General features: G+C 38.1%; 1 protein-coding gene across 1 annotated transcript in view; it reads left to right on the top strand.

Moving 5' to 3' along the window:
• The window catches only part of RNF17 (ring finger protein 17), a 117,809-nt gene that overhangs the window by 79,518 nt on the left and 12,170 nt on the right, over positions 1 to 26,121 (top strand). The window contains exons 24-30 of the mRNA XM_005888714.1: positions 4,238 to 4,328; positions 6,773 to 6,888; positions 8,501 to 8,790; positions 10,815 to 10,978; positions 21,118 to 21,237; positions 23,157 to 23,237; positions 25,525 to 25,650. Of these exons, the coding sequence (XP_005888776.1) occupies positions 4,238 to 4,328; positions 6,773 to 6,888; positions 8,501 to 8,790; positions 10,815 to 10,978; positions 21,118 to 21,237; positions 23,157 to 23,237; positions 25,525 to 25,650 (988 nt within the window). The remainder of the gene's footprint in view (positions 1 to 4,237; positions 4,329 to 6,772; positions 6,889 to 8,500; positions 8,791 to 10,814; positions 10,979 to 21,117; positions 21,238 to 23,156; positions 23,238 to 25,524; positions 25,651 to 26,121) is intronic.

The following is a 26,121-nucleotide window of genomic DNA, read 5'->3' as shown; positions in this document are numbered from 1 at the left end:
TCACCTGAGTTTGGTAAGCATCTTTATGATTACTTTTCAGTCTCTATCAGGGAGATTGCTTATCTCTGTTTTGTTTAGTTCTTTTTCTGATGTTTTAATCTTATTCTTTTGGTTAGAGCATATTCCTCTGTCTCATTTTGCCTAGTTCTCTGTCTGTTTCTACATAGTAGGTAAATCAGTTGTCTCTTCCAGTCTTGGTAGAGTGGCCTTATGTAGGAGATGCCCAGTGGGACTCAGGGGTACAAGCCTGCCTGGCCACCACAGCCCGGCACTCTAGAGGTGACCCCTCTGTAGGTATCTCCTTCTGTGGCGGCAGGGCTGCAGCAGCAGCTGGGCACTGGTGGACAGACCTGTTGTTTGGCTGTCTCTGAGGTCCAGCTGAGGCTCAGGAGTGTAGTGGGCAGGGCTTTCAGCATGGGAGACCTGTTGGTGCTGACAGGTTAGAGGGAGAATTCCAGTACTGGCGAGAGCAAGGTAGCCAGAGATAACAAAAAAAGTTCTTGCCAGTGTCTCCATCCCTGGGAGACATCCCAGGTGGTTCCTGTCTCTCCAGCAGATGCTTTAAGATTTAGTAAGAGGGTCCTCTTCATATGTTGTCCATGCAGTTTTCAGTATGGTGTTTTTGCACTTGTTTTTAGGTTGAGTCTGGGCACAGGCCCTTTAAGAGCAATTTTTCTGTTCTCTGCTCTTCTCTAGTTTTCCTGGTCATATTCCCTATTGGATTTCAAATCCAGGTGTTTTGGGAATCTCTCCTGTGTAGAATCTAGGGGTTTGGGTGTCTCATGTAGAGCTCGAATCCCTGGCTCCTCAGAGAAGAGACTCATATCTCTGTGATTCCTCCTGGTTATGGATCGCAGCAGCTGGGGTGTGGGTCTTTACCTGGCAAGAATGTGTCTCTGCCTCTCCTACCTTTCTTGATGCTGTCCTTTTACCCTTTGTTGTGGAGGCTCTACCCTCTGTTCATTGATAGAACAGAATTCTATCAATCCCTTTACCGTACCCAACATGGTAGAGAATGCATTCCTGCAGACAGCTTGAATCAGATGACTTAAGGACTACAGTGGAATACCACCATTTCAAGAGTAGAATAATAGCTTTAAGCATGTCTGGACCATGTATTAATGGCCTTAACAGGCATTATTTTGCTTAATCATCACAGCAGACCTTTAAGCTATGATTAAGGTATTATTTGGAGAAGGCAATGGCAACCCACTCCAGTACTCTTGCCTGGAAAATCCCATGAACAGAGGAGCCTGGTATGCTGCAGTCCATGGGGTCCCTAAGAGTCGGACACGACTGAGCGACTTCACTTTCACTTTTCACTTTCATGCATTGGAGGAGGAAATGGCAACCCACTCCAGTGTTCTTGCCTGGTGAATCCCAGGGATGGCGGGGCCTGGTGGGCTGCCATCTATGGGGTCGCACAGAGTCGGACATGACTGAAGCGACTTAGCAGCAACAGTAGCAGCAGCAAGGTATTATTTAGAGACAAGAAAATTGAGTCTTCAAGAGGTTAAATATTTTATAATCCAGAGTAATACATCTAACTGTTGAACTGGGATTATAAGAGTTCCAATTCTAGAACCAACATACTAACTGCTATGTTTTACTACCCTTCTGAGAAATCTTTTTGTATAGATTTCTTTTTATTGTGGTAAAGTATGCACTAACATAAAATTTACATTTTTAAGTTTACAATTCCATCAGTTCAGTCACTCAGTTGTGTCTGACTCTTTGCAACCCCATAGACTACAGCACGCCAGGCTTCCCTGTCCATCACCAAATCCCGGAGCTTGCTCAGACTCATGTCCATCAAGTCGGTGATGCCATCCAACCATCTCCTCTTCTGTCTTCCCCTTCTCCTCCTGCCTTCCAATCTTACCCACCATCAGGGTCTTTTCCAGTGAGTCTCTTCTTCCCATCAGGCGTCCAAAGTATTGGAGCTTCAGTTTCCACATCAGTCCTTTCAGGAATATTCAGGACTGATTTCCTTTAGGATTGACTGGTTGGATCTCCTTGCAGTCCAAGGGACTCTCAAGAGTCTTCTCTAACACCACAGTTCAAAGACATCAATTCTGTGGCACTCAGCTTTCTTTTTTATGGTCCACCTCTCCCATTTATACATGACTACTGAAAAAACCACAGCTTTGTTTAAGACAGACCTTTGTCGGCAAAATGATGTCTCTTCTTTTTAATATGCTGTCTAGGTTTGTCTGTCATAGCTTTTCTTCCAAGGAGCAAGCATCTTTTAATTTCATGGCTGTAGTCACCATCTGCAGTGAATTTTGAGCCCAAGAAAATAAAATCTGTCACTGTTTCCATTATTTCCCCATCTATTTGCCATGAAGTGATGGGACCAGATGCCATGATCTTCGTTTTCTGAATGTTGAGCTTTAAGCCAACTTTTTCACTCTCCTCTTTCACTTTCATCAAGAGATTCTTTAGTTCCTCTTCATTTTCTGCCATAAGGGTGGTGTCATCTGCATATCTGAGGTTATTGATATTTCTCCCAGAAATCTCGATTCCAGCTTGTGCTTCATCTAGCCCAGCATTTCGCATGATGGAACAACGGACTGGTTCTGAATTAGGAAAGGAGTACATCAAGGCTGTATATTGTCACACTGCTCAATTTAACTTATATGCAGAGTACATCATGCGACATGCAAGGTGTCCAAAAGTTAATATTTTAAAATGTATGTTCATAATAGGTCATAGAAAACCTTAATGTTGTGTGTATACTGATATTATCTGTATACCATCATAAATAAAAAACCATAACTAATTCAAGAAGTCACTGATAATATAAGTTTCTTAGCTGATAAGAGCACTGTTTGGGCTTCATAATAGTTTTGCTAAATCCTATTTGGTCAAACTACATACACAGCTGATGTCATTAGTTCACTGTTGTAAACCATCTAATGTGAAAAGATTTACCAGATTGGTTCTTTACTCAGAGGATGGGGCAACTCTGATTAAACTCCATCTATATCTCTTTAGTGGTGCATGTGGGGTAAGTAACTTTAGTCGTGGCTGACCCTGTGACCCCATGGACTGTAGACCACCAGGCTCCTCTGTCCATGGGATTCCCCAGGCAAGAATACTGGAGTGGGTTGCCATGCCATCCTCCAAGGGTACTTGTTTATTCTGTGAACATGGATTTCATGGTTAGAAACATCTAAAGTCACTCAGTTTCCACTCTGCAAACTAAAATAGATGGTGAAATTGATATTCTGCTCTTCATTGATCTGTCAAGTATTTATTGGACATTTTTTAACCATGAATATTAAAAATAATTTTTTATAAATGAAGCTAATATTCATAGTAGCAATTCATATTAGCTTTAAATTCCAGAAAAAATCTTCCAAAAATATTTGGGCAGAGAAATCATCATTACAAAGGGGCTGTTCTATTTGTATTTCCATTACGAATTTTTGGTGTGCCTTCTGTGTGAACTATCATAGGCATTGGAGATATGATGGACTAAGACACAATACATATAAAACATACAACACATGGTGTACAGATGGCCCTTTGAACAACACAGGTGTGAACTTCACAGGTCCTCTTATACATAGTTTGGCACTAGTGGCACATCTGTGGTTGGTTGTATCTGAGTGCAGAACTGCCTTATGGAAGGCCAGCTGTAAAGTTATACACGGGTTTTTGACTGCATGGAGGGTCAGCACCCCTAACCCCACATTGTTCAAGGGTCAAATATGTGTACATATAACGTATATCCCTGCTCTCTGAGTTTAAGGTGTAATTAGACCTGGATCGGGAAGATCCCCTGGAGAAGGGAATCCACTCCAGTATTCTTGACTGAAGAATACCATAGACAGAGGACCCTGGCAGGCTACAGTTCATGAGGTTGCAAAGAGTCAGACATGACTGAGTGACTAACACTTCTAACTTTCACTTTTTTTCAGCACACATGAAATGTATATAATAGCTTTAGAAAACTTAGAGCATACTTAAATTTTAAGAGTTCTCCGTGCAGCCTCAGAACAGATGTATATAAATAACTTAGCATGTAATTTGGGCTGTAAGGAGACTAGAGGGATGAACAAAAGGCTATGAAAATGGGGAAGAAATTTAAGAAAATAATACAAAGCCATGTTTAAATTGATTTCTCACTACGTATGTTGTTGATTCAAATATATATGTATATGATGATTCTTTTATGTTTGTTTATCCTATGCTATTTGTTGTAAGACAAGGTGTCATTTTTTTATTTTAGACCAACAGGTGGGAGTGACAAGTGGACAGCGACAGCCTGTGACTGCCTCTCATTGTACCTCACTGGAGCTGTAGCAACCATTATCATACAGGTGTGTGACAAGGTGAACAGGTAGCGTAGGTATATATTGGTTATTTCATTGGTGTTTTGTACAGGTCTGTTTATTTTGTTGAGAAAATAATAGATATTTGGATTTTTTTTTTTTTTTTTTTTTGCTGAATGGCACATGGGATCTTAGTTCCCCAACTAGAGATCAGGCCTGGGCCCCTTGGCGCTGAAAGTGCAGAGTCCTAACTGCTGGACCATCAGAGAATTTCCTGTTTGGACGTTTTTTTGCAACCTTTTTTGGTCTTCAAGTTATAATGCCTGTTTGGGAATTTTTTATATTCTTTACAAGTTGGAAAGTTAGGCTTCTGGTGAAATCATATTAACTGTATGTCTGAAAGGTGTTTGTATGAATATGGATTTGAGAAAGGATACATATATAGGATAAATCTTTTCAGAACTAAGAAGTATTTCTTGCCTCCTTAACCTTTTTTTAATTTGATACATTATAGCAGTAATGCCATTTGATCCATTTTATTGCATTAACAATTAGAATTTTCCTATAAGTAATTTTATGTTAATTTTCTCTGTGTGTACTTCCCTGTTTTGTAATTCCACAGAAAGCAGAATATGTGTTTTGTAGTTCTTTCTTTGGCTTTTCATAGGAAAAAAAAGGCACACCTGGGAAAATATAGTTTAGTTTTTTGTTTTTTTTTTTTTAGGACCCCACTCAAGGGTGCCGCGGACCCCCCTGTAGGATAGACAGGGTGAGAGGAGTGGGAAGTATTGAAAGTGTTAAAGAGTTAGACTTAGAGAGAGAAAACGGTTTCTGAAGTTAAAAGGCCAAAGAAGAGCCTGATCTTTTAAAAGCTAAAAGCTTTATCTTCTATTATACTTAATTTTCTGACATGGGTAACACGAAACTAAGAATGGCAACTCTTTATACAAGTAATCTTGAAACTGTTAAAGAGGCTACTGTTAATTTAGATACTTGGGTGAAGGTAAAAAACAACTAAAAGCTTATCCTATAAATATGATTAAAAATGTTCTGGACCCTCGTCATGAGGCTGTGGGATAGTCTATGGGAGAGGCTATAGCGGTACATGGTAGTGGGTCTCCACCTTCTGCGAAGATCATATTTTCTGCCATTGACAAAGAAAAGGAGGGAGACTGTGCTCTACCTTCCGGAGGAAGGAGAGGGCTTATAGGACGCTGCGGCCGGGCGCCCTGGCGAGCCCCTTCCCCCTCTACACAAACCTTTAAAAATTTATCCAACAATTTCTGATTTAAGGCGACTACTCCACCTCCGCTTGCACCTCCCAGGGCCTAAAAATTCCCCAGTTTACATCCAAAGTCTCCCAGAGCATTGCTTAAAGCTGAAAAAGATAAAAAAGACTTCTTTTAAACAAAGGAGCTTTTAAAAAATACACAATATACAGAGCCTGCTCCTTGAAGAAAACCCCCTCAGGGGGCCTCACCCAAGCAAAAATAAATAAATATATAAATAAAAAGAGAAAAAAAAAAAAAAAAAAAAAAAGTGAAAAGAAAAAAAGAAAATAGAGAAAGATCTAAAGATAGAGAAAAAGCTAAAGAGTGAAAAGGAGAGAGGAACAGAGAAGGAATCAGGGATCTCAGCAAGATTGAGAAAGGAAGAAAGGAAGTTAGAAAAAGAGATACAGAGAGAAAGAGAGGGAGGAGGAAAAAAAAAGAGAGAAAGAGGGTAAAGGGAAAGAAACGAAGGAAAGAGAAGGGTAGCGAAAAAGGAAGGGGGAGAGAAAAGTGAGAAAAGCAGGAAGAGAGGAAGAGAGAGAGAGAGAGACTGTAAGAGACACTGTGACCAGGTGCCCTGGCGAGCTCCCTCCCCCTCTACGAAAACCTTAAAAAAAAAAAAAAAACGTATCCACCACTTTTTGATTTAAGGCGATCACCGCCGTCTCCGTTTGCGCCTTCCAGGGCCCAAGAGTTCCCCACTTTGCCCCCAAAGCCTCTCAAAGTGTTGTCTAAGCCTGAGGAAGATAAAAAGTTTTTTGAACAGTGGAGATTTTAAAACAGACTGCGTGCACAATATGCAGAGCGCGCTCTTTGGAGAAAACCCCCTCAGGGGGGTCTCACCCAGGCTGTATATAGTTTAGTTTTATAACTTAAAAAGTATTTAGGAGAATAGAGAGCTTGTAACTGAGGGTGTATTCCTCTCTTCAACCTGGAATGGGAAAAAAAAAAGTTTTCAGTCATCCTTTTTTCTCCTCCTTTTGGTAAACTTCACCTTGACTATGAAGTGTTCATGATAGAATTCATAAAACAACTGTCTTTCTCTGTTGACTCTTTTCCATGCTATTTTCTCTCTGATGTGTTCAGAGATCAAAATTACTTGGTTGGAAATTTTTCTTTCTGGCATGGAGAAATGTGGAGGGAATACCTGTTAAAAGTATAATGTTTATAAGAAGTTGCATTTTTGAGTCTCATATTTATTCTGCTCTTAAATCACTGCAGGAAAACAATACAACATGGCCCTTACCTGTGAAAATTTTCTGCAGAGATGAAAAAGGAGAGCGTGTTGATGTTTCTAAATATTTGATTAAAAAGGGTTTGGCTTTGAGAGAAACAAGGTATAGACTGTTTTTAAAAAATAGTTGGTGATGGACGCTGCTTCTTTGCCTGTGTAAATCTTTATATCTGTGTGTGCTCAACCTAAATTGCCTCTTGTTTGTTCTTGAAAATGATTTATATATAACCTAACCCTGAGGAGTCAGCTTACAAATAAATTCACTCAAGATTGCTGAATGTTTAAATCCCTACTGACATTTTTGCTTTTATACTTTCCCCTTTGCTCTGGCGTTTACACTTTAAACCAAAGGAAAAGAGAATTACACAGTGGGTACCAAATCTGTGCTCTTTGGCCTCATTTGCTTAGACAGAAATGTTTAAACTTTATGTTAGAAATTTTGGTAAGTTTATATCAAATATATTTGTGTGAAATAGGTAGAAAATGAGTAGAATTGGGTAGCAAAACAAAAGTAATTGAACAATATTTACACGTAAAGATCCTTTCAGGTACTAAGTTTTGGATTTAAATACCTTGGTCCCAGGGGAGAAGGATCAGGCTATTAACTGTAGTAGCCCTAATTTCCTCTTTTTATCTCTTTCCTTTTAGAGGTAGAAGTAGATCAGAGTTGTAAATACATGTTCTAGGTAGCAACCATCTGCCATTCGTGGCCAGATCTCTTTTTTCATCTTAGATTATTATCTCTTACCCTACTTGGATCAGGACCCCAATCTTAATGAAATGAAAAGAGAATGAGAGATCAGAAATAGTACAGAACCCAAGGTATTTGGCCAATGTAGTAGATGCTGACTGGCAAGCAGCCAGGCTCTGCAGCTAGTCTTGTGTTCACTGACTACAGGCTAACACAGTTCCTTGCTGCAGGAAATGATAAAGTGAAAAGTGCTGGGCAAGTTAATATTACCAACAGTATCTGCCACTAATTTAACGTTCTTTTCTACTTTTCAGCAGTAAAACTACTATCTCAAGGCTGGGGATGTTTGTTGAGAAATTATGTAACTGTTTTATCAGTGCTCATTTCCTTTTAGAAGAAAGTACAGGAAAATGGAAAAAACAAAAATCTATAATTTTTCTAACATAAACAATGTCTGTTTCCTTCTAGGATATTTTTATAGGCTTTTTTAATTGGAAGAGAATAACAGGAAGTAAAACAATTATCAGTGAATATAGCATGTTACCACTAATACTTAATATCTGAATAATATGAGAAAACTGTTTTTAAGGGACTTATTATCTTAATATTGTTTTACGAATGTTGTTAACTTGCCACATGTATTGATCTGTCTTTGGGCTAAATTAAAACCAACTTGAAGCTGTTGTATTTCCCAGTAACAACTAATTAATTGTGGTATTTGAGATATACTTAATAGAAGATTTTAAGAGAGAATAGCATGTAAATGTCAGATGGTAATTTAATGCATTTAAGTGAAATTCAATTGCTTTATTCTCAACAAGCTCATTCATAATTTAAAGTAATTCTCATTACAACTTAAACTATGCTCATTTTTATGTAGCAAATTATACTAGGATATCCTAAACTAGAGCAAAATGTTTTCTTTACATTTCAAGTATATTTGAATGATTCTTTTTATATTGTTTTCCCAGAATATTTTTATTTGCTCATGGTTGGATATATTATTATTTTTTGCATGTTACAGAATTAATAAATTAGATAACAGCCATTCATTATCCCAGAAGTCTCTGGAAATCCCCCAGGAACAAGGAGAATCAGTGGTTACTAAATGTATTAAGATTAACTCTGACCCTGACAAGAAAGCTGCTGTTGGTATCAGTGAACCCAAGGTGACTGAATTTAGGGAGAAAATTCTAGAGCCAAGAACCACTGGATGCTATAAACCACCAGCTATTCCTAACCAGAAAGTATTTGAGGCAGTAGTCAGCTGCATTGGTGATGATGGAACTATATTTGTGGTACCTAAATTATCAGGTAAGAACTTGCACTTTATATAGGATTCTTCTGTAAAAGTAGTTGCTTTTACCACTAGGGAATTCTCTAGTAAGATCCACATGGATTGAAATACCTTGGGCAGATATTTAACCTTTCTGAACCTTATTTTCATTCACTGAGTTATTGTGAGGATTAAATGCAGTAATGCACAAAAAGTGCTTTACACAATGCCTAGCACATAAAAATCATTTAATGAGACATTGGGTATGGATAAACGTTGGGCCTAAGATGAGCATGGAGGTGGTTCCCTTAAACAAGATTGTAGGCTAAGAAAAAAGAATACAAAAGTTCAAATTCATTTAGAATGAGAAAAGAAATCACAGTCAATGACTGGAGATTCAGGGCCATTTGAGATTCAGGTGGTCCCTGAAACCTCTTTAGACTTATGTGCTCACACTTCTTTCTACAACCTGATTGTGTCCAGAACACTCAGTAACTCACAGCAACTTTAGCTTTCACAGGACTTAAACTCTGTTAGCTTCATAGTAAGTCCACCTATGGAGAGAGGTATGGGGGCTATGAATTTGTTGAAATTTTTTGTCTCATTTGTTAAAGTCCTGAATATTGTTTTTTAATTTGAGAACCAGACTAAATCTGTGTAATTGGCAATTCTAAAAGTGAGTAGTGTTTCAGACCTCTAGCAATAGTACTTAACCCAGAAACTGTCTTGATGTGTACAAATAATCATAGGTAGAACTGGTTGCCAGATGCCTTCCATCCAATCCCCTGATACTGATAGTGTGGGTTAGCACTATTACACCTAGTTTATAGAAGAACAGACTGAGAGTTGGTTTTTTTTTTTTTTTAGCCACCCTGGATTGTATGGGGGATCTTAATTCCCCAGCCAAGGATTGAACCCATGCCCCCTACATTGGAAGGGCAAAGTCTTAACTGCTGGACCACCAGGGAAGCCCCTCCCCCAGACTGAGGCTTATGTTTAAGAACTCACAGCTAAAGTGGTTGAACTGTTACAGGAACTGACACCAGAGCTTACCCTTTCTGGTATAAGTTATGGGGATATATATTTATTGTGGAAATAATGAGCCAGTTAATTGGAAGTAGCAGTAATAGAATTTTAATTTTATATCTGCAGTATTACGCTGTATCTAGGCATCAAATAACATATAACTTGTGTTCTGTTTCACTTAGGTGTGCTGTCAAAATGATGTTAACTTAAAGCACTAGTTGTTTTATATTAGAGCTATCTGGTATATGTTTAAGAGTTTTATGGATTTTTGCACTTCCAAAATAATGCTTGCACTTATAACCAGAGATCAGAATAATAATTTACATGTTGTTAGTCAGTAGTATGGAGAAGGCAATGGCACCCCACTCCAGTACTCTTGCCTGGAAAACTTCGTGGATGGAGGAGCCTGGTATGCTGCAGTCCATGGGGTCGCTAGGAGTCGGACACAACCGAGCGACTTCACTTTCACTTTTCACTTTCATGCATTGGAGAAGGAAATGGCAACCCACTCCAATGTTCTTGCCTGGAGAATCCTGGGGATGGGGGAGCCTGGTGGGCTGCCATCTTTGGGGTTCTCACAGAGTTGGACACGACTGAAGTGACTTAGCAGCAGCAGTAGCAGTCAGTAGTATGTTTTGAAACATAGAGAAGTTACTGACTGAGTTAGATTTGTATTAAAGTTCTATTATGTAGGGACTGATTTTAATTCCTTTTATCTAAGTGGTAAAGTGGGACTTCCCTGGTGGCTCAGATGGTAAAGAATCTGCCTGCAATGTGGAAGACCCAGGTTTGATCCCTGGGTCCGAGAGATCCCCTGGAGAAGGAACTTGGCAACCCACTCCAGTATTCTGGCCAGGAGAATCCCATGGATGGAGGAGCCTGGCAGGCTATAGTCCATGGGATCATAATGAGTCGGACACAACTGAGGGACTAATATACACATATGTGGTAAAGTAACTGAATTTTGATGATGACTTCATTTGAGAATGGTAGGGAATTTTTCCTAAATGCTTTCTATTTTTAATAATTTCTTCAGAATTTGAACTAATAAAAATGATGGATGAAATTCAGAGTAATTTAAAGTGCCTTGGTCTTTTGGAACCTTATTTCTGGAAGAAGGGAGAAGCTTGTGCAGTAAGGGGATCAGATACGATGTGGTATCGAGGCAAGGTAATGGAAGTCATCGGCAGCACTATCAGGGTGAGTCTGAAATTCTTTTGTGACTATTTGAAGGCTAAATGCTATAATATTAAATGGTCTTTTAAGTGGAAAGACATGAAATTGTGATTAAAACATCTTTTATTGAGTTCATTCGTGTAGGCGAATCAGTTAAATACATTATATATTTACTTGTAATGAGGATTTCTTTTTTTTATTTTCAAGTATATTTATTAACCTGAATAATAAAAAAAATTTCCTGATAAGAATTTTGCCACTAATATTTTAATGGTCATTAAAATTTAATTATTTATAATTGTCAGCCTTATTTGTGTACATGGTATTAAGTCAAACAACTTGTTTTCCAGTATTTTGTATATCTCCTTAGCAAATTTGTTTATGGGACTCCTAATTTACCCTTTAATATTAAGGGTTAATTTACCTTTCCAAACTACTAAGAATAGTACTTGAGTTTCATCCAAAATCTTCAGAAAGAGCTGCATACAGGTGACCCTTAAACACACTGAGGATGGGGGCTCCAACATTTTGTGTAGTCAATTTGAGTATAATTTATTCCATTCTCCCATATCCACAATTCTGTGTCACAGATTTAACCAGCTGTTGATCGTGTATTGATAGCACTGTAGTAGGTTTTTATTGGAAAAAATCCATGTGTAAATGGACCTTCATAGTTGTCTTGTTCCAAACCTGTGTTGTCCAAGAGTCAGTTGTACTTTGAAAAAAAGTGTATGTAAAAATCTAGATGAAAATGCCTCTACTTACGTTGTACTTACCAAGTATAGCAATGAAATCAAGAGACATTTGGCCTGTAAAGATTTTGGTTTTAGGAGGGGTGGAAAAATTAAGAAGAAAAGTCTTTTGTTAATACTTGTACAGGAGATTATTATCTATTTGATGATGATACCTGATAGTACATAGCACTTTAGGTTTCTAAGCTTTTTTTCACATGTCTGTGTTGGTTTATATTTTATTGTTTACTTCTAACTATCATAGATGTAGATTATTATTCCCATTTTACCAGTAACATAATTTATTTTTATGTTCAGTGATGTTCCCGAAGTCAACCTGTCAGTGAGTGGTGGTGCTGGAATTCATATCTAAGCCTCTGATTCCTAAATTTCTGATCTAAGTCTTGTGCTTTATATGCTGGAATACAAACTTTACATGTTTTTAATAGAATTTAAATGGTTTCAAATTTTGGGTTAGTATTTAGGTGTTGATGCATGGATACTTACAGATGCATGTGTTTATAAGCAGATAAGTCCATTTTTCACATACATTTGAATTGTTCAGATAACCCTTTTTCTTTAATATAAAAGTAACTTGAAATTCAGTTTTAATTGTTATCATTGTTACATTGATAACAAAAATTCATTGTTATCATGAATTTTACATATATGGAATCCAAATAAACAAGATAGTGGTGAACTGTATTTTTCTCATACTTTCTAATATATCTTTTTAAAATTTATTTTAAAATATTTTGATACTGTAATCTTTTAAGGTTATTCTCTGATCCACATTAAAAAATAAACATTACAACATACCCATGCACTTACTCTAATTACCTATAATGTACTCAGATATTTTTTTACTCAATTCTGTTTCAGTTTTTATATTTTTTTTATTTAGAGAATACTTTATTACCTTCTGTAATCAAACTCATGTAGATAAGACCTTATATATTTAATATAGTGCATTACCCATGTACAAATGGAAAAAATTATATTTAATGTTTCTAGACCAATATGGCTATTAATTTCTGTACAATGCCAACCCAACACAGTACAACTGGGATACTTTTTCCAAAGTTGACAGCACAGCCAAAGTTTCCAAAAATTCAAATTATATTTATTTATTTATATAAAAAGACCAATAGCAGTATGTTATGCATCAATAACAGCAACAGCTTTTCAAAGTTATGCAATCATCTGAACAAAATTATAGAGACATCTAGCACACTCCATTAAAAAAAAAAGGTAAAAAAACAAAACCTCAGAAAACAACAAAGTTCTGTTACTGTTGTGGTACCTGGCACCATTTTTTAAAATTATGTTTCTCAGTCATCATCTGGAAAGAAAACATTCGAGAATAACATCATTAAAAACAGATCTGATAAAGCATAGTCACTACTACATATCATAAAGCAGCTACAAGATATTTTACATTCCCAGAGGTTTGATACAGTACTGTCCTACATCTGTGATACTAGAGGATATAATTTAAAAGGCATTATTTGAGACTTGATTCTGCTTTTCTAGCAGAGGGCCCAAATGATGGTTATGACACAGCTCTCGTACAGAAATACACCTTCTTAGATAGGATTTCCTTTCTTTAGTGGCATAGTTCTAGGTACTCACTGCTCTTCATGAACATCAGCTAAAAATTGATTAAAAAGATAAAACACAACCATTGGATTCATACAAAGATGACTGAGGAGAGGCAAGCAGGACTCAACTCAAGTAGTAACCAGCTCCATCATATCTGAATGGTTAAGAGTGTCATGGAAGAAAGAAGATGGCAAGTACCACTTAAAAGCTTTGGGCCACAACCAAAACACAGCATCATTTCAAACAGAAGCAGTAGACAGACACTGCCCATTTGGATATGTTCAAGGATGTTGCTGTCACTGTTTCATCATCTGCTCACTCATCCAGGAAGAAGGGGAGATCAGTTACTATTTCAGTTTTTTTTTAATGCTAATTACCTTGGGCTTTCTTGAGCCCAATTAAACAGTGATACATTAATTTCAGTATGTTGGGGTAACAAATAACTTACTGACATCCCTTATTCTTGAAACAATTTAGAAATTGAAGTGTGAAAATGAAAGCATTTAAAAAATGGGTTGTTGAGGACTTCTCATTTCTGGTTCCACATTTAAGGAGTTTTGAAGTTGCCACACCATCCTATCAACAACTAAAAAGCTGAACAAACTGAAAAACCTCTTCGAGCGATCAGAGATGGAGTACACTTTGAAATATGCCAGAGCATTCTGTTCTCCTTAATAAGGCCTGCACTCAGGAGAAAGTAGTTCATCAGGGGCTATTATCAGAGGCAAGTGGACATGGGGGAAAGGAAATAACCCAATTCTAGTTAACTCTAGACTTCCACACAGGAAGACCCAACTCCAGCCCACTATGTCCATCATCTCCTACTTAAGGAGCGGAGAACAGAAGACTGAGAAACACTTGTAAAGTTCATAGTTTGACATCATATGCTCAGTGAAAGACTTAAGACCTAATCGTAAGACTATAGAACAGTTCCCCTTCTCCCGCACCTTCCTGCCATGTTACTGAAGGCCTTTTACACAGAACATGTCCAGCCATCAGGAAAAAATACTGAACAGCATGTTATTGGCATAAAAACAGATGTATAGATCAGTGGAATAGAATAGACAGCCTAAAAATTAAACCACATATGGACAATTAATTTATGATAAAGCCAAGAATACTCATTGGGGATAGGACAGTCTCTTCAATAAATGGTATTGGAAAAACTGAACGGCGACATGCAAAAGAATTAAACTTGACCATTATCTTAAACAATACACAAAAATTAACTCAAAATAGATTATAAAGACTTGAACATAAGACCTGAAGCCAATAAAACTCCTAAAAGAAAACATAGGCAATAAGTTCCTTAAGGTCTTGGTGGTAATTTTTTGAAGACATCAAAAGTAAAGGCAACAAAAAAATTAGCAAGGTGGGCATCAGACTAAAAACTTTCTGAACAGCAAAGGAAACCATCAACAAAATGAAAAGGCAACCTACTGTATAGAATAAAATATTTTTTATGTTTTTTTGTAATAATATATTTATTTTATTGTATTTTTTAACTTTACAATATTGTATTGGTTAACCCTCCTCCCTCCTCCCTCCCCGCACCATCCCTCTGGGTCGTCCCAGTGCACCAGCCCCAAGCATCCAGTATCGTGCATCGAACTTGGACTGGCAACTTGTTTCATATATGATATTATACATGTTTCAGTGCCATTCTCCCAAATCATCCCACCCTCTCCCTAAAGGGTTGATATCCAAAATATATAAAGAACTCATAAAACTCAAGTCCAGAAATAAAACCACTTAATGGTCAATCCATGACAAAGGAGGCAAAAATATACAATGGAGAAAAGACAGTCTCTTCAATAAATGGTGCTGGGAGAACCAAACTGTAAAAGAATGAAATTAGAACATTCCCTAACATCATATACAAAAATAAACTCAACGTGGTTTATAGACCTAAGAGTAAGACTGGATACTATAGAACTCCTAGGGGAGAACCTAGGCCAAACACTATGGTGTAAATTGTAGCAATATTTTTTTGGATCTGTCACTTAAAGGTACTAAAAGCAAAAATAAACAAATGGAACCTAATGAAACTTAAAAACTTTTGCACAGTGAAGGAACCATTGACAAAAGAAAAAGACAATGTACTGAATGGAAGAAAATACTTGCAAATGATCTGACTGATAAGGAATTAATAGCTAATGTATATAAACAACTCATAGGACTTAACATTAAAAAAAAATGGAAAATATTACAACATTGTAAATCTATACCCCAATAAAAATGAAAACAGCCTGGTTTTAGTGAATTGATAGCAACCACTGTGGAAAACAGTATGGAAGACTCTCTAAAAATTAAGAAAAGATCTACTATGTTGTTGTTTAGTCACTGAGTTGTGTCCAACTCTTTTGTGACCCCATGATCAGTAGCAGTAGCCCACCAGGTTCCTCTGTCCATGGGATTTTTCCAGGTAAGAATATTGAAGTGAGTTGCCATTTCCTTTACTAGTGGATCTTCCCAACCTAGGGATTGAACCTGGGTTTCCTGTACTGCAGGTGAATTCTTGACCACTGAGCCTCCTGAGACACCTCTGGAACTACTATATGATCCAACTCTATCCAAAGAAGACAGGAATATTAATGTGAAAATATAGTATGCTCTCCTGTGTTTATTACAGCATTACTTACGATAGCCAGGATATGGAAGCAACCAAAGTGTCCATTGATGGATGAATGGATGAAGAGATCGATGTGTATATATAGAATGGAATGTTAGTCATAAAAAAGAAGAAAATTTTGTGATTTGTGGCAAAATGGATGGACCTTAAAGGCATTATGCTAAGTGAAATAAGACAGGGAAAGACAAATACTTAAGAATCTCACTTTTATGTGGAATCTAAAAGATGACAAAAATTGAGCTCATGGATATGGAGAATAGATTGGTGGTTGTCAGTGACAGGATGGGCAAAATGAGTGAAGGGGGTTAAAAAGTACAAACTTCTAACTATAAAGTAATTCATGGAGGTGTATAGCATGGTGACTATAACTAATAATCATGTACATGTGAGAATTGCTAAAAGAGTAGATCTTAAAAGTTCTTAACACAAGAATAAAAATGTTTTGTAACTGTGTGTGGTGATGGATGTTAACTAGACTTACTGCTATTATCATTTTCAACATATGCAAATGTCAAATCATTACATTGTATACCTGAAACTAATGTTATAGGTCATGTCTAAATTTTAAAATATTAGGCGTACTAAAAGGCAGAATAACACAATTTGGAGAGACAAGGAAAGTATCAGAACCAGGGATGTTAGTTATCAGAACAGGAACTTAAAAAAAAAAAAAACAGGCATGTTTAAGATGCTAAGGAGTAAGTAGACAACATACAAGAACAGATAGGTAGTGTAAATAGAGAGCTAGAAATACTACCTCTAAAAAGTAGAACAAAAACTGAAGAAAAAAAAAAAGAACCAAATACCTAAGAACTGTGGGACAATTGCAAGCATGTAACATGCAGATTAATGGAAATACCAGAAAGTGAAGAGAGAAAATAATACTTGAAAACTTATGACTGAAAATTTCCCCAAATGTATGTCTAGACACCAAACCACAGATCCTGGAGTTCAGATAACGCCAAGCGGAATAAATGCACAACAAAAGGTCTGTCACTTCAAATGACAGAAAGTCAAAATTAGAGAAAAACCCTGAAGGAAATCAGAGGAAAAAATAACTTCACCTATAGAAAAACAAAAGTAAAAATTATGTCCAGCTTCTCCTCAGAAACTATGACACGACAGTGGATTGAAACATTAAAAAATTTTAAACATTTAAAATCTTGAGAGGGAGGGAAAAAAATCAGCTTAGAATTATGTACCCTGCAATATTTTGATACTCAATTGTGAATGTGTCTGGTGGTGAAAGTCTGATGCTGTAGAGAACAATATTGCACAGGAACCTGGAATGTTAAGTCCATGTTCAGTTCAGTTCAGTTCAGTGAGTCAAGGTTAATTGGATGTGGTCAAGCAGGAAATGGCAAGAGTGAAGACCAACATCTTAGGAATCTGTGAACTAAAATGGATGAGAATGAGCAAATTTAATTCAGATGACCATTATATCCACAACTGTGGGCAAGAATCCCTTAGAAGAAATGGAATAGCCCTCATAGTCAACAAAAGAATCTGAAATGCAGTACTTGGGTGCAGTCTCGAAAGTGACAGAATGATCTCGATTTTATTTCTAAGGCAAACCATTTGAAATCACAATAATCCAAGTCTACACCCCAACCACTGATGCCAAAGAAGCTAAAGTTGAACTTGTATGAAGAGCTACAAGACCTTCTAGAACTAACACCAAAAAAAAGATGTCCTTTCCATTATAGGGGATTGGAATGCAAAAGTAGGAAGTAAAGAGATACCTGAAGTAATACGCAAGTTTGGCTTTGGAGAACAATAAAGCAGGGCAAAGGCCAAGAGTTTTGTCAAAACTCTTAGCGTGTTTTGTCAGTACAGGCTGGTCATAGCAAACACCCTTTTCCAACGATACAGGAGCACATGCACATCACCAGATGGTCAATACTGAAATCAGATTGATTTTATTCTTTGCAGCCAAAGATGGAGAAGCTCTATACAGTCAGCAAAAACAGGACCTGGAGTTGACTGTGGCTCAGATCATGAACTCCTTATTGCAAAATTCAGGTTTAAATTCAAGAAAGGAGGGATAACCACTAGGCCATTCAGGTATGACCTAAATCAAATCCCTTATGATTACACAGTGAAGGTGAATAGATTTAAGGGATTAGATATGGTAGACAGAGTGCCTGAAGAACTATGAATGGAGGTTTCTAACATTGTATAGGAGACAGTGAACAAAACCATCCCAAAGAGAAAAAAAATGCAAGAGGTCTTACAAATAGCTAAGAGAAGTGAAAGGCAAAGGATAAAGGGAAAGATATACCCAACTGAAGGCAGAGTTCCAAAGATCAGCCAGGAGAGAGAGAAAGACTTCTTAAGTGAACAGTGCAAAGAAATAGAGGAAAACAATAAAATGAGAAAGACTAGAAATCGCTTCAAGAAAATTAAAGATACCATGCAAGGATGGACACGGTAAAGAAGACCTAACAGAAGCATAAGAGATTAAGAAGAGGTGGCAGGAATACACAGAAGAACTGTATAAAAATGGTATTAATGACCTGGATAACTGTGACGGTGTGGTTGCTCACCTAGAGCCAGACATCCTGAAGTGTGAAGCCAAGTGGGCCTTAGGAAGCATTACTACAAGCAAAACTAACAGAAGTGATGGAATTCCAGCTGAGCTATTTCAAATCCTAAAAGATGCTGCTGTTAAAGTGTTGCACTCAATATGTCAGCAAATTTGGAAAACTCATCAGTGGCCACAGGACTGGAAAAGGTCAGTTTTCATTCCATTCCCAAAGAAGGGCAGTGCCAAAGAATGGTCAGACTACTGTACTGCTACGCTTATTTCACATGCTAGCAAGGTTATGCTGAAAATCCTTCAAACTAGGCTTCAGTAGTATGTGAACCAAGAACTTTCAGATGTGCAAGCTGGGTTTAGAAAAGGCAGAGAAACCAGAGATCAAATTGCCAACATTCATTGGATCATGGATAAAGTAAGGGAATTCCAGAAAAACATCTGCTTCATTGACTATACTAAAGCCTTTGACTGTATGAAAGTCACTCAGTCGTGTCCAGCTCTTTGTGACTCCATGGACTATAGAGTCCATGGAATTCTCCAGGCCAGAATACTGGAGTGGGTAGCCATTCTCTTCTCCAGGGGATCTTCCCAACCCAGGGATGGAACTCAGGTCTCCTGCAATGCAGGCAGGTTCTTTACAAGCTGGGCCACAGGGAAGCCAATTTGACTGTGTGGATCGCGACAAACTGGAAAACTCATAAAGAGGTGGGAATACCAGACCACCTTACCTGTCTCCTGAGAAACTCTATGCAGGTCAAGAAGCAACTGTTAGAACCAGACATGGAACAACAGACTGGTTCAAAATTGGGAAAGGAGTACAACAAGGCTGTATTTTGTCACCTTTCTAACTTTACTTACATGTAGAATACATCATGCAAAATGCCAGACTGGATGAATCACAAGCTGGAATCAAGATTGCCAGAAGAAATATCTATAGCCTCAGGTATACAGATGATACCATTGCTAAAGAACCTCTTGATTGAGGGTAAAAGAGGAGGGTGAAAAAGCTGGCCTAAAACTCAGCATTCAAAAAACTAAGATCACGGCATCTGGTGCCATCACTTCATAGCACATAGATGAGGAAAAAGTGGAAACAGTAACAGATTTCATTTTCTTGGGCTCCAAAATCACTGGGAATGGGGAGTGCAGCCATGAAATTGAAAGACGCTTGCTTCTTGGAAGAAAAGCTATAACAAACCTAGACAGCCTATTAAAAAGAGACATCACTTAGTTAGTAATATAGTCAAAGCTGTGGTTTTTACAGTACTCATGTACAGATGTGAGAGTTGGACCATAAAGAATGCTGAGTACCGAAGAATTGATGCTTTCAAACTATGGTGCTGGCGAAGACTCTTGAGAATCCCTTGGACAGCAAGGAGATCAAACCAGTCAGTCTTAAAGGAAATCAGTCCTGAATATTCATTGGAAAAGACTGATGCTGAAGCTGAAGCTCCAATACTTTGGCCACTGATGCAACGAGCTGACTCATTGGAAAAGACTCTGATGCTGGGAACGACTGAGGGCAAGAGAGAAGGTGGCAACAAAGGATGAGATGGTTGGAGGGTATCACTGACTCAATGGACATGAGTTTGAGCAAACTCAGGGAGATAGTGAAGGACAGGGAATCCTGGCGTGCCGAAGTTCATGGGATCGCAAACAGTTGGACTCGGCTTAGCAGCTGAACAACAAGGACTGAATAGGTGGAGCATAGAGGATTTTTAGAGCAATGAAACACCCTGTGTTTTCACAGTGTCAGTCCCATAAGGTGTATACCACTAAATGAACCCTGATGTAACCTCGGTGGACCTTGATTATGATGTATCCATATAGGTTCATGATTATAACAAACTACCATTGTTGTACAGGGTGTTAGAGTGTGAGAGGTGGGATGGGAAGTGAGGGGCTATGTGGGAAATCTCTGTACCTTTTCTCTAAATTTTGCTGTAAACCCAAAATTCTTTTAAAAATGAAGTCTTAGCGCACCAGCCCCAAGCATCCAGCATCGTGCACTGAACCTGGACTGGCATCTCGTTTTGGGGCTGGTGCGCTGGGACGGCCCAGGGGATGGTATGGGGAGGGGGAGGAGGAGGGTTCAGGATGGGGAGCACGTGTATACCTGAAATTAAAAAAATAAATAAAATAAAAAAAAAATAAAATAAAAATGAAGTCTTTAGAAAGTTACTTTACAAAAGTTTGAGGATCAAAGTTTGAGGATCACTGGATGATTTAAAAACAAGTTTCTTTCTCATAGAACTTCTCAGAACCTTTGTTATGCATGTGATTCTCCAAGAAGGGAACAATACATGCAGTTTCTCAAACTGAAGCTGTCTGAGGAAAACTGAGAATTTGAGAAATACTCTTTCATTAAGTGGAAATCAGAACTTCTAAAATACTTGGAAAAACAAAAGATTTAAACATCCTCCAAAAAATTGGTTATTCTCAAGAAAAAATGTTCATGTGTAAGAAAACCTTTTGACAGGTTTGATAACACTCTGGGATGAGGAAATGATGATGTTACTTTTTTGTCTGGAGATTTTAAAAAATCTAGATTTATCTCTCTTTCTGGAATGTTTTCTTTTTAATAAAAGAAGGAGTTCCTTCTGTCCCCTGATTTTTAGTAGTAAATTTTAATTACAAGTTTTATTTTTTTCTATGTTAGGTACAATATTTAGATCATGGATTCACTGAGAAGATTCCACAGTGTCATCTTTATCCTATTTTACTGTATCCTGATACACCGCAATTTTGTATTCCTTGTCAGCTCTATAACACCATACCTGTGAGTAAACAGTGATTTGTAGGGTGGTTAATTTTAAGTACTGCCTTTTTATTAATAATAATTTTTAGAAATTGGAATGTTAAATGAAATCCCTTTCAGTAAATAATAAAATATTTAGAAATAAGCTTACTAAGACAACTAAAGGGTGTTTATGAAGAAAACTACAGGATTATACTAAAGGGTATAAAAACATTGAATAAATTTAAGAGATACAATTTCTTCATAGATGAGAATTTTATTTGAGATTATTGATTTTTAGTTATTGTTTCAAGAAATTGGAAGCTAGAGCAGAGAAAGGAATAGCATATTATCTCTTGCTCCATAACAAATTAAGCTTAAAATTTAGTGATCTGAATCAACAATAAGCTTTTTAAAAAATTCATACAGTTTCTGTGGTTCAGGCATTGGGAGCAGCTTAGCTGAGTGGTTTTAGCTTAGCATCACTGGTGACACAGCAGCAAAGATGTGCACCAAAAATGCAGATCCAGAGAACTGACAGATAAGGATCTGCTTCCAGATGTTCACTCACAGGGCACTGGAACTAAGCTGGGACTTCTCATGGGCTTTTGGCAGAAAGCCCCTGTTCTGCCTATGTGAACCTCAACATAAAAGGTAACAGTCACTTCCCTGCTGGCTCAGAAGTAAAGAATCTGCCTGCAATGTGAGAGACCTGGATTCCATCCCTGGAGGGGAATGGTTACCCGCTCCAGTATTCTTGCCTGAAGAATTCCATGGACTGAGGAGCCTGGTGGGCTGCAGTCTGTGGGATCGCAAAGAGTTGGACACAACTGAGCAACTAACACTTTCACTCTCATTGTAGTCATTATACAAACATTGCATTGACATGTTGGTCTTTTTTTTTAAGTTTTATGATTTTTTTTTTAGGGCTTCCCTGTAGTTCAAACAGTAAAGCATCTTCCTGCAACGCAGGAGACCCAGGTTCAATCCCTGTGTTGGGCAGATCCCCTGGAGAAGGAAATGGCAATCCACTCCAGTATTCTTGCCTGGAGAATCCCATGGACAGAGGAGCCTGGTGGACTACAGTCCGTGGGATCACAAAGAGCTGGACATGACTGAGCAACCAGCACCATCACTAAACATGCTGTTTTGGGGGATGTAGGTTTATATTTTTAAATCATAAAATGCTTTAAGAGAATAATATTTGAGGAGCCTGATACCAATTGTTAGTTTCTTTTTTAATTATTTTAATTGGAGGCTAATTACTTTACAATATTGTAGTGGTTTTTGCCAAACATCGACATGAATCAGCCATGGGTGCCCGTGTTCCCCATCCAGAAACCCCCTCCCACCTCCCTCCCCATCCCATCCCCAGGGTCATCCCAGTGTACCAGCCCTGAGCACCCTGTCTCATGCATCGAACCTGGACCAGTAATCCACTTCACATATGATAGTATACACATTTCAACACTACCTTTCAAATCATGCCACCCTTGCCTTCTTCCCACAGAGTCCAAAAGACTGTGCTTTATCTGTGTCTCTTCTGCTGTCTTGCATATAGGGTCATCGTTACCATCTTTGTAAATTCCATATATATGCGTCAGTATACTGTATTGGTGTTTTTCTTTCTGACTTACTTCACTCTGTGTAATAGGCTCCAGTTTCATCCACCTCATTAGAACTGATTCAAATGCATTCTTTTTAATGGCTGAGTAATATTCCATTGTATGTATGTACCACACCTTTCTTATCCATTTGTCTGCCAGTGGACATCTAGGTTGCTTCCAAATTATTAGTTTCTTAAGATTTTTTTTTTTATTATACACCCATGATTCTCTCTACAAACTGCCTGTATATTTTGTCCTCCTCTAGTGTTATCTGTTTATGGCTACTTTTATGTAGCTTCATCTACTTTCTGCTCTTATCTTGTGAAAGAACCTGAGTTTATTAATCTCAAATAGGTTGGGAATGTCTGGCAACCAGATGCAGTAGAACTCCTTCAGGAGCTGCTTTCAAAGAGAGAGGTGGAAATTCACATTATGGTAATTTGTATTTAAAGTATATATCATTGATTTAGTTTATCTGTCATAAAGCATTACAGGTAACATAATTTGTGAGATTTTTTTAATGAATAACTATGTTCCTGTGGGATTGTAAACTACTCATTAATATAAAAGAAGTTACCACTTTGGTTCTTAGGCTCGTTTTAAATAAAACTAATTTTGAGAAAGTTCCTGAGAACTTCCCAGAAGCAAGAAAGTCAGTAATTTGGAAGATCCCTTATTAACAACTTACTTTGACATGGGAGGAAATGGAGCTGTTTATAAAAACACACATGATAGTTTTCAGGATGGTGCTGTGTGTGTAGCACTATGTTAGGTGCAGGTAATTCTCATCGTCAAAGGCCTTGTCTACTTAGTGAAACAGTGAGACACAGGACAAAAACCTGAAGACTACACCACAAAGAACTTGCTGGGAACTGGTGACTGGTAAAAACAGTGAAGTGTAATAGGAATGTAGGAATGGGAAAGTCAGTGAAGTTCTCCTGACCAGGGAAATGCAGTGTTCAGGTAGGCAAAGGGACAGAAATGGACATGTCTTGAGGAGATGTGTTTGCTACAACAGTGGAAGTTTTGTGAGGAACAGTGGTGGGAATAGCGTGTACGAGAAGCAGACATCAGTCAGGAGGCCCGTTGGAGGTTCCTGAGCAGTGAGGTAAAGAGAAGATTAACGGGGATCTTGTTTGAGGATTCCAGTAGGAAGATATAAAACCGTAAGGAAGTATTTCTCTACGAAAGGTGATGATAGGCTGACAAAGATCTTAAAAGAGCAACGGACGCAAATAAGATGGTGGAGAAGCCTGTACGGTTGTTCACAGCCTCTGTGGGCTGTCATGGAGGTCCCTCAGAGATGGCACTGTTGAGTTTATGCAGGTGGCTTACTTTGCTTCTTGGCTTAGCCTTGGAGAACAGCATGGAGTGTACCAAAGGCCCTCAATTTCTCAGAAACCATGCTGGTGCTGCCTGCATCCCTGCCACTGTAGCTGACCTCCCCCAGAAGTGCCACTCTGCCTGACAACTGATGGCACTGACCGGGTGCTTTACCTGCTGGACACTGTCTTTGGGCTTGCAGGTGCAGCAAGAGTCAGAGTCCAGTCTTCGTTGAGCTTCCATTTTAGTGATGGGAAACAAAATATATACACACACACAAACACACACATATAGGGAGGGGTGGGCAGGGGAGGGATGACATTTTAATACAGTGGTCAGGAAAGACATCCCTAAAAAGATAAAACTTGATTAAAACTTTTAAATGGTGAGAAGAGACGCCGTGCGGATAGCAGAACGGTGCAGAGAGCTCTAGGCCAAAGATGCGTGGAGCCTTCAGGGAGCGGGAGCAGACTGGAAAGGAGCTGGAGTAGAGAGCTCAGAGAGCTGCAGTGGATGTGATCTGACCTCATGTTGTGCTGTTTTCATTGTGAATGGTGGAAACTGGACAGGAGAGAGAGGTATAAGCAGGCGATCTGCTGGGAGGCAGTACACTAACTCAGCAGAGACCTGAGTTTGGACCAAGCTGGTATCAAGTGAGGGATGGTCAGCTCATCACTCAGATGCATGTTAGGTACCTGATATCTGTAAATGGACCCATGAGTTTTAAAACCATTATAGGACTCCTGGACTTGTTAATTTCTTCTGATTCCTGCTGTTTGGGGATTTTTAACTAAATTTCATTGCTTTACCCCTGAGCATACTTTTTCATTCTTCTTCTACTTACTATAAATTATTAGTATCATCTAGAGACGAAGTATAGGAAAAGGCGATGGCACCCCACTCCGGTACTCTTGCCTGGAAAATCCCATGGACGGAGGAGCCTGGTGGGCTGCAGTCCATGGGGTCGTGAAGAGTCAGACATGACTGAGCGACTTCACTTTCACTTTTCACTTCCATGCATTGGAGAAGGAAATGGCAACCCACTCCAGTGTTCTTGCCTGGAGAATCCCAGGGACAGCAGAGCCTGGTGGGCTGCCGTCTATGGGGTCACACAGAGTCGGAAATGACTGAAGTGACTTAGCAGCAGCAGCAGAGATGATGTATAAAATTTTCTGATAACTACGTATAGGCATGTAAATGTATTTTATAACAACCAAAGTAGTAGAATTATTGCTTCATTATCTGCCAAAATACCAGGAAGGAAATTTTACAGAATGAGTCACTAGTCAAACAAGAAATACTGTGATTGTCGGAAGTCCAATTCCATTTTTCCTGAATATAAAGTTTTAATCTTCAGACTGTTTTTATAGTAATGATCTCGTTTATTGAACTTAAATAGGAACTACCAGAAAATCCATGGGAGAAATTATCTATTCATCTCTATTTTGATGGAATGTCACTTTCTTTCTTTTTGGCACACCATAAATATTGTACCTTTGAACAATCTGAGGAAATATTTAAGGAAGTAAGTAAAGTATGTTTCTGTAAAAATGTATACTATAAAGGAAAATATGGTGAAAATTTGTCATATTTTGTCTCATGCCTCAAGTCTTCCATATAGTCCTACATGTCTGATTTGTTAAGAGAGCCTAGAGGATTTGTAATTCTTTATTGAGAAAGCTTTATAAATGTCCTAAAAAAAACTTTTCAATTGCACTAAAATTCACTTAATATTTCTGTATCTTCAAACCTAATAAGCAGCTCATGTTCTCTGGCATTGTTTGAATGCAGATGTGAATGATAAAATCATAATGAAATTCGCTGCCAGAAATTGACTCCCAAGATAAAATGTTTTTTCCTCATATTTGATATTATAACATTTCCCTCATTTTGCCTACTTGTAGGAACTCAGAGCCAGATTTTAAGCTTAGCTTCAGTAAACAGCCCATTCCAGTTGGCTGGTGCCTCTGTGTTTAATATCTTTAAAAAAAATTAG

The sequence above is a fragment of the Bos mutus genome, chromosome 12 (genome assembly GCF_027580195.1).
Source record: "Bos mutus isolate GX-2022 chromosome 12, NWIPB_WYAK_1.1, whole genome shotgun sequence".
Classification (NCBI taxonomy): domain Eukaryota; kingdom Metazoa; phylum Chordata; class Mammalia; order Artiodactyla; family Bovidae; genus Bos; species Bos mutus.
The sequence above is the reverse complement of the archived record's forward strand: the minus strand, read 5'-3'. Positions and strand labels throughout refer to the sequence as shown.